Source organism: Portunus trituberculatus, chromosome 9, assembly GCF_017591435.1.
Source record: "Portunus trituberculatus isolate SZX2019 chromosome 9, ASM1759143v1, whole genome shotgun sequence".
Taxonomy (NCBI): Eukaryota; Metazoa; Arthropoda; class Malacostraca; order Decapoda; family Portunidae; genus Portunus; species Portunus trituberculatus.
Window position 1 is genome coordinate 3,555,800 of NC_059263.1, and position 9,421 is coordinate 3,565,220.

Below are 9,421 nucleotides of genomic sequence, written 5' to 3' on the forward strand. Positions count from 1 at the left end.
TTTGTCCAAGGAGAGAGAAAACGAACAGAACAGCCCTGCATCAAAGTAATTAAATTCTCTCTCTCTCTCTCTCTTTCTAATCTGCTATCAAACTCACACATTCTCATCCTCTGGTGCATCTTCTCCAGGCATCACCTCTTTGGCATCCTCCACAGCAGCATCCCCCTGAGTTCCTGTGATGGAAGGAGGGATGGGTAAGGCTAGTGAAGAGCAGGTCACCATATGTTTGAATGTAGCATGTTTCCTTTCTTTGCACATACATTTTTTTTTACTAATAAATAATATCATAAGGTTCTTTTTTACTTTGTTGTGATTGATATAATATTGTCTCTGCTTGTCCCTATACTAAATTATCTTGCTGTTTGCTATTTCCCTTTCATCTCTGGCCACTTCTATTACTCTCTCTTCACTCCTACAAACTGTGAATGGAAAAGTGATGAAGGAAGAGTGGGTGGAAGCAAAATTCATCCATCCCTTCTGCCAACTTCTAAAATCAATGTACATACGGCTACTGACCCTCGGCACTTGTTGGTTTTTCTGCATCACTCTTACTTAAGTGTGGCTCCTTGTGGCTGCCTGCTGACTGACTCCTCTCCATCACTTCCTCTCTATTGTCTCCCTCGTGTATCTCAGAACCCTGGAAAAAAAATTATTATAGTGGACTGAGGCTGCGGGATGAGTGACCTGAACCACACTCTCTCTCTCTCTCTCTCTCTCTCTCTCTCTCTCAGCACCGTGGAAAACAAGAACTTAATATAGAGGAGCTGAGGCTGTGGAGTGACTGACCTCTATCCCTTATTCTTCCTGACTGCCTCATGTGCCTCAGAAAACCTTAACCTCTTCAATACTGAGACACATTTTTACCTTGAGATTAGTGTATGATAAGACCATTTTACTGACACTAGGAAGGGTCTGTGGATGTCATAAGATTAATGGCCACAGTTTTCACTATTTTAATCCCACATAAGTTTCTGAAGCTGTATAAAATCACCAAATAGTAAGCAGAATGAATATGAAAATGTGCTGTGGTATTCAAGGAGTTAAAGCAGGTTGAGTAGCAATAAGACCATCTACCATTATGTTCACAAGAATGCCACATCCCTCGAGAGCATCATGGAAACACAAGAAAAATTATCTGAATGAAGAGAGTGTTACCCGACTAAACCCAGACAGAACATACAGGCACAGACCAGCAGAGTGACCACCAAGTCTTGTCTCTATCACTACATCAACAATAATGCATGTAACGTTTTCTCTTTTTACGTGAGAGGGGAAAGCTGGCCAAGAGCAACATAAAATGAAAAAAAGGACCACTAAGTCACTAGTCCCTATGCAGGTCCAAGAGAGTTAGCTAAAAAAGAAGGGATAAATGTCTTGAATAAGTGGTAACAAGTACAGGAGTGTACATATAGAGGCAGTGTGCAGTGTATGTATCCTTGAGAAGCAGCAACGATGGTGAGGGGCAGTGCCTGTACCTGTATGGTGAAGATTGACGCCATGGCAGAAGCTGTGGAGTCTGCAACGCTGTGTGGGGAACCAACTCTTGAATGACTCATTGCTCCTTTGTCTATATCTGGAGAGAGAGGGGGGGAGGCAGAGGGAGAGGGAGACAGAAAAATCTTAACAAAATCAAACACACACACACAAAAAGTAAAGAATCAAAGACTGATTCATAAACATAATAGCTTTAAATACAAGAAACAAAGTTAACAAAACCATCTTAGTAAGTCCACACACCCTGAACAACTTCCGGAGAAACCCTGGATAGAATTTGCGACTTGTACTTGCTTATCAAACTCGAACAGACAATAATAACCAGAAAACCACCCTTGAGTATGCAGAATTTGCCTTAAGACCCTTCACACCTTCACTTCAACTCAGAATCAGGCACCACCGACAACCTGCTTAAAAATTCAAACAGACAATAATAACCAGAAGTTGTCTTAAGTACACCATCTAGCTGGCTTTTCACCCTTCACACCTTCACTTCAAACTAGTCACCACCAACAAACTTCCTTAAAAACTCAAACAGTAATAACCAGAAAACCACCCTTGAGTACCCAGAAGCTGCCTTAAATACACCACCTGGCTGGCTTTTCACCTTTCACACCTTCACTTCAGTTCCATACACCACCACATACCACCACACCAAATGCAACTCACTTTTGTCCACCACACTGTCCACTTGAAGATCTGCCACCTTGATGACTACTGGATCAGCGTCTCCCTGGGGGTGGACACGATTGGAGTGGTGGCTTGAAGTGGAAGAGGAGGACTTGATGGTGGCGAGGGATGGGATGATCTTCTTACGGTTTGGTTTAGGGGAAGAGGAGAGAAAGACTGGTATTCCTTCTCCGTTCCCATCGATCATGGATTCATGTGATAGATGCATGTCACTGTCCTAAGAGACGGATGAATGGAGGGATGGATGGATGGATGGGGAGGGAATGAAGGGAAGGAGTGCCGTGGAAAAAGAAAAAAGGGAAGGATGGAAAAGAATGGAATGGGTAAAAAAAGGAATCAAGTACTAAACCAGCTTTCTTAACCTTAGTTTTCCTTCCTCTTTTCTAAGCTAAACTATTCAACTGTGTGAAGATTTATAACATTGAATCAAGTTTGTAATCTTCATCTTTCACTTCCCTTAACCAGTGCACTGAAACAAGTACTAACCTACCTACCTCTACCTTAATCTTTACAGTGAATCAACCTTGTAATGCTGAATCTATCCCTGTACAGTATCACAACTATCACAAATATCACCACTATTTCCGTTCCTGGTTCTGTGGGTCATCCTTCTGCCTCTGCTCACCTGAAATGACGTGTTTGTGTTGTTTCTCTTGATGACGGAGGAACCAAAGGAGGCATCCGAGACTTGTGAACCCGACTGGCTCACTGAACGCATGCGGCTTTTTCTTACGGATATCTGACTGCCTGTGGTGGATGATGGGAAGTCAGATTAGGTTATGTGAAGTCAGATTATTTTAGGAATGGTGATGTTTGGTAGGCTTTCTCGCTCTCACTTTCTCTCTCTTATTCTCACTAATAAATTTTTCCCCCCTTCTCACGTGGTATCTCCTCCTCCTCCTCCTCCTCCTCCTCCTCCTCCTCCTCCTCCTCCTCCTCCTCCTCCTCCTCCTCCTCCTCCTCCTTCTTCTTATGTAGCACCTCACCTCTTTCCTCCTCCTCCTCCTCCCCCTCCTCCTTTACCCCAAGCCTAAGCCACCCGTCCTGTGCCTCACCCATGGAGCTGCGCAGGTCGCCACGTCGCCACTTATTGTGCAGGATGGACATGAGCGAACTCTTCCGCCCAGACATGGATGAACCAATAGAACGTGCCGAGTCCAAACGCCTCACTCCTGGTGTTCCATCTGTCTTCTCTGCCTCCTCGCTCTCCTCCATCTGCCGGGCATGAGTGGATGTTGATAATTTATGGGCTGCATTGGGTTAGGTTAGGTTAGGTTGGGTTGGGTTGGGTTGGGTTAGGTTAGATTAAGTTAGGCTAGGCTAAATAAGGTTTGCTTTAGAGTTGTGTGTGTTGTTTTTCATATTGTGTGTTTTTGTTTGGTTAAGTTGTAAGTTGGTGTGGTAAGCATATGTGCACATACATACATACATACATACATACATACATACATACACACACACACACACACACACACACACACACACACACACACACACACACACACACACACTTAATGAGTATACTGTCAGTTCAAACTGCCTTTCCGTTTCTCTCTCTCTCTCTCTCATGTTCCACCATCGCTTTCCTCCAAACATTTCCAGCACCTCTCATCCATCATCATCATCCAAAATCTTCAATACCCTTCTCTCCAGCACCTCCAGCCCTTCTCCTCTACTCATCTTCTCCTTCATCACCTCTCCTACAGTTGCCTCCTCCAGCATCTCTTGCACCTCTCCTCCACCCACCTTCTCTTCCAGCACCTCCTCCAACGTGGGTACAAATTCCTGCTCAGCTTCGGGCACTCGCAGGTTGGCGGTGCTGCCCATTGGGGGGTCACGCTTGTACTGCTCGGCTGCCACAGTGTAAGGCAATTCCTGCGGGAACACCTCGTCCCAGTACAGGTCCTGCATCAGCTCCGGGTGTTCGTTGTGCATCTCGTCCACTATGAGATATGAAACCTGTGGAGTGAGAGGGTGAGTAGAGAGTGGTGGTGATTAAAGTTTTTGTCTGGTGGTGTGGTGTGGTGTTTGGTGTGGTATAGTGTGGTGTTCATTGTAAAACTGGTATGTGTGTTGTGATTTGTACTGTGTGTGTGTGTGTGTGTGTGTGTGTGTGTGTGTGTGTGTGTGTGTGTGTGTGTGTGTGTGTGTGTGTGTGTGTAATTCACCTATGTCACCTGCTGGTCACCCAGCCAGTCTTTCCCATTACAGAGCGAGCTCAGAGCTCATGGACCGATCTTCGGGTAGGACTGAGACCACAACACACTCCACACACCGGGAAAGCGAGGCCACAACCCCTCGAGTTATATCCAGTACCTATTTACTGCTAGGTGAACAGGGGCCACACATTAAGAGCCTTGTCCATTTGCCTCGCCGCACCGGGACTCGAACCCGGCCCTCTCGATTGTGAGTCGAGTGCTAACCACTACACTACGCGGTGTGTGTGTGTGTGTGTGTGTGTGTGAGGGGTGAGTAATGGTGGTGCTGGTAGTGGTGGTTAAGGTCTTTATCTACGGCTGTGTTGTGGTGTGGTAAGGTGTTAGAAGCACACACAACACACCTGAATGTTCCGATCGATGAGCCAGTTCACCTCAAAGTCATCATCGTCTTCACCGAATGGGTTCACGAGGGACTCTGCCACTTTGAGCCAGCCCATATAGAAGAAGAACTGCAGCATGGTGAAGATTGGGAAGTAGAAGTCGATGTTATTCTTTGGGTAGTTCTGCTTGGGGTCGAGAAACTGCCGTCCCATGATGGTAGACACAAAGAAGGTGTACACAGCCAGACTCACCACCTACGGATGATGATGGTAGTGTAGATGGTGGTGAGGGATGATGTGAGTTATCCTTACATCTCAGTCTGGCCTACAATCTCGACTCATCAATTCAACTTGTATTCATTTTAACCCCTTCAGTATCATGACGCATTTCCATGTTCATTCTGCTTACTATTTGGTGATTTTATACAGCTTCAGAAATTTATGTGGGGTATTAAAATAATGAAGACTGTGGCCATTAATCTTCTAACCTCCATAGACCCTTCCTAATGTCAATAAAATGGTCTAATTGCACATAAATCTCAAGAAAAAAATGTGTCCTAGTATTGAAGGGATTAAAGTCTAGGGTAAATGAACTTCTTTTATTGTCTGACATGATCACTCAATAATTCCTTCTAGAATCACTACTGTACTATAAACTCACCCATTCGACTTACACATACAAAATATATTAACTCCTACAGTGAAGTCTAGGCTAAATTAAGTCCTTTATTCACCATGTAACTTACGACCACTTTACAATCACTTGCAATCATATCTCTCCTTCAATCCACAACTTAAATTATCTCTACCTTCCTATCTACTTACTTATTCATGTAACCTAACCTAACCCACTATTTATTCATTCATGTAATCTAACCTAACCACTACTGACTTATTCATGTAACCTAATCAGTAGCTAATCACTATTTCACTGTAACCTAACCTACACTATTTACTTATTCAGCTAATCTAACGTGACCACTCTGAGCCACAATAGTTACCTGAGTGTACACCAGAGGGATGCTGATCCAGTCGTAGCTAATCAAGCCGTTAATCTTGATACGCAGATTGTTTAGCTCGTCCATGATCGTCTTCACTGCAAAGTCGTCCCTAATTCGGCCCTCCTTCCTGGCCCGAGACACTAGGGTTCCAGCCCACACCAGGGGGACATAATAGAGGGGGTGGTCTGTCTTTTCTACCATGGCAGAGAAAATCTTCTTCTCATTTGTTGTCATGAAGCCTGCAAAAGTGGACGTGTTTGTTTCACTGTTTGATCTGCTGCAGTCTCTGACGAGACAGCCAGACGTTACCCTACGGAACGAGCTCAGAGCTCATTGTTTCCGATCTTCGGATAGGCCTGAGACCAGGCACACACCACACACCCGGACAACAAGGTCACAACTCCTCGATTTACATCCTGTACCTACTCACTGTTAGGTGAACAGGGGCTACACGTGAAAGGAGACACACCCAAATATCTCCACCTGGCCGGGGAATCGAACCCCGGTCCTCTGGCTTGTGTGTGTCTGTGTGTCTTGACTTAATGAAAACTAAATGAAAAGAGATAGGATGACAGGAAGGTGGAGAAAGTAATATGGATACAAAGATAGCAAGGTGGAGGTAGTAATATGAAGACAGGAAGGTGGAGGAAGTAATATGGATACAAAGATAGCAAGGTGGAGGTAGTAATATTGACAAAAAGATAGGAAGGTGGAGATACTGTAACTAAAAGAGCAAAGAGGACAGGGAGATCATGTATGGAGGGAGACATGATAAAGGTGAACAGCAGAGAAGATAACACCAACAACTACAAAACATAGGGACTCATAAAACATCCAACACCCATAAACCTCCAACCCCACATAAACAAACACTAAAAAAAGATGACAGAGACAAAGAAGAATATATGAAATCAGAACAAATATAGATACAAAGAACCATAAGAAGAGGACAAACAGACACCTGCTTCTACAATATGGTCCAAGGTGGGGAATCTCTTCTTAGCTCTTGGGGTGATCATGGTGAGTGTGAGGACGAAGGAAAGGTTGACGTAACGGAGAATGGTGCGCCTCATCAGCCTTCCCTGGCGGTCCTGTGAGTCATTTACAGGTCACGTTAGAGCTTGTGTTCTTAAATACCTGGCAACTTATTTTTTGACATTTTACAGGACAAGAGAGAGAGAGAGAGAGAGAGAGAGAGAGAGAGAGAGAGAGAGAGAGAGAGAGAGAGAGAGCAGACATACATGGCCATGCATGCAGGTGGAGACAAACAGCGCCAGGGAGTCAGGCCACAGAAGGGTCTGGTACTGGTCCCACCAACGTTTGATGACAATGGACACATAGAAACCCAGCACAAAGGACACAGGAATGTAGTCACTGAAGTAGTTGCAGTAGAGGGACACTTTTTCAAACAACCTGTGGAAAGATGATACATTCTTCAGTGACACCTCAACCAACTTAACTCCTCCAGCACTGGGATACATTTTTACCATGAGATTTGTGCACGATTAGATAATCTTATTGACATTTGGAAGGGTCTATGGAGTTTAGAAGATTAATTGCTACAGTCTTCACTATTTTAATCTCCCACAAAAGTTTCTGAAGCTGTATGAAATCACCAAATAGTAAGCAGAATGAATATGAAAATGCGTCATGGTACTGAAGGGGTTAAGCAAACTAACCTAACATAACCAAGCAACAACTCAGTCTAACTTAAAGAGACACTTTCTTGAAACTTTAAGCTCATTCCATTTATTCACAATTCTATTAGTAAAACCTATACACCTCAATATGTTTGTGTGTGTGTGTGTGACCATCTCCATTCCCATCACCACCACCGCCATCCACACCTCTTCTGGTCCTCGGCAAGCACCACCCTGTACACCACCGACAGGACAGTGTAGATGGTGGTGTAGCAGAGCAGATCCAGCCACACCAGCTTGTACACACTGCCTCGCCATCTAGGAAGCAAGTCACGGGTCACTCACATCTCTGTACACTTACAACCTCAAGTACTGGCATGTATTTGAAAGCAATTTGTCTGAGCATTTTCTTATCAGTGGCAATTAAGCATATTTTTATTTACTTACTTATATTTTCTCTTAGCAGTGGGAATTTAGCAGTCATTTATTCTTTTAGTTATATTTATCATTCATAGTTAGCTTCCATACACTTAAAATTAAAAGAAAAAAGAAAATGAGAAAGAAGTTAGTCAAATTGGTAACATTAATTATGGTTAGAACTATTTCTTTTTTTCTGTAGAGAGAGAGAGAGAGAGAGAGAGAGAGAGAGAGAGAGAGAGAGAGAGAGAGAGAGAGAGAGAGAGAGAGAACATACCTGAAAAGAAGCCGCCAGAAGTTACCAAAACCCTTGCAGTCTGCCACCTCATGAGTGTAGGTGACAGTCATGTTGCCTTACTGTCTGCTGTTGTACAATGACACCTTGACACACACACACATACACACACACTACTTCCCCTTCACCTCCTCTCGTCTCACACCACCACCCTATAAAGTAGAAAATAATGGGATGCAATTAGTGAACTTGATCTCTTACCAATGAGGAGAATAATGATGTGTATGATGAGAAACATGAAGGTTAAACAGTACAGTAATGCATGACTGAAATGAAGATGAGTAACAGACAATATGCTGAGTTGCAGAACAGATTATGACAGTGAAACAGGGTGGAAAAATCGTGAAAAAAAAAAAAAAACAATAAAAAACACGACCATATATTGCTTATCTTAAACCTCTCATATCAACCCTCAATCGAGAGAGAGAGAGAGAGAGAGAGAGAGAGAGAGAGAGAGAGAGAGAGAGAGAGAGAGAGAGCACCAATTACAGTGGCTTACAATCAATAATCTGGCATAACACAACCTGCACATATCAAAGCAGTCACATGCTATCCCCTACACACACGAGTCACACCCCCTGCAAGAGCGCCTACACCTGTGCGCCTTACCTGTGTCACGATCAACAGGTTACTCCTTGCACACGTTCACGCTCTATACACCCCAGCCTCTCTCTCTGTCTATTCTCCATGTTCTCTCAGCTCTAGTTGGAAGAAAGGACAGCCAATTGAATATAAATTAGCGCATTGTCCCGTCAGTTGCCAGCCCACCGTGTCTAGGCAACCAGTCAGTGTAGCGTGACAGATTTAATGATTAGTGTGGAATGCAGCTCAGGTCACATTCTTGCACTACGTTGGGCTTCTTGTAGTGTGTGTGTATGTAAAGGAGCTCTCTCTCTCTCTCTCTCTCTCTCTTTCTTATTTCTATCTCTAGCTAAGGTATAAGTATATCTAGTATTGCTAATCTTTTTTTTTTCTTTTTTTTCTTTATTGATAAGTGAGTGAAACGGAGTACGTATGTGTGTGTGCGTGTGTGTGTGAATTTATGAGGTCTTCTTAAGGGATGGACCCGCGCGATATGAGTTGGAATAAATGAGGTGAGTTAATTATAGACACTCCTCCATATATATTTTTTTCTTTCTTCCATTACTTTTATTTTCTTAACTCTGATTTTTCTACTGTCCTGTTTTTTCTTTCTTTTTTCCTTCTTAAATCTGTTCTTTTTCTTTGTATAGTTTCTTTCCGCCCAAGCTTTACGCTAAATCAAACTATATTTTCATAACTTAATTTCTTTTATTATTGGAAACTACAGCAGAGAGAGAGAGAGAGAGAGAGAGAGAGAGAGAGA

The 9,421-nt window shown here is 43.4% G+C and overlaps 1 protein-coding gene across 8 annotated transcripts in view; it reads right to left on the reverse strand.

Moving 5' to 3' along the window:
* The window catches only part of LOC123501213 (bestrophin-4-like), an 11,392-nt gene extending 2,444 nt beyond the window's left edge, over window positions 1-8,948 (reverse strand). For 2 of the 8 annotated variants that reach the window (XR_006673590.1, XM_045249900.1), the window contains exons 1-14: window positions 8,686-8,946; window positions 8,059-8,228; window positions 7,572-7,682; window positions 6,966-7,137; window positions 6,686-6,815; window positions 5,725-5,963; window positions 4,745-4,978; window positions 3,931-4,143; window positions 3,240-3,399; window positions 2,810-2,931; window positions 2,164-2,401; window positions 1,476-1,573; window positions 517-637; window positions 98-173 (exon numbers count right to left, since the gene is read on the reverse strand). Coding sequence is in view for 7 of the 8 variants with exons in the window: in XM_045249900.1 (XP_045105835.1) it covers window positions 98-173; window positions 517-637; window positions 1,476-1,573; window positions 2,164-2,401; window positions 2,810-2,931; window positions 3,240-3,399; window positions 3,931-4,143; window positions 4,745-4,978; window positions 5,725-5,963; window positions 6,686-6,815; window positions 6,966-7,137; window positions 7,572-7,682; window positions 8,059-8,129 (1,985 nt within the window). In the remaining variant the exon portion in view is untranslated. Of the gene's footprint in view, window positions 1-97; window positions 174-516; window positions 638-1,475; window positions 1,574-2,163; window positions 2,402-2,809; window positions 2,932-3,239; window positions 3,400-3,930; window positions 4,144-4,744; window positions 4,979-5,724; window positions 5,964-6,685; window positions 6,816-6,965; window positions 7,138-7,571; window positions 7,683-8,058; window positions 8,229-8,685 lie in introns of all 8 variants that reach the window. The other 6 variants (XM_045249901.1, XM_045249902.1, XM_045249904.1 and 3 more) reach the window with 5 other exon arrangements.
* Between the last annotated feature and the right edge of the window lie 473 nt (window positions 8,949-9,421).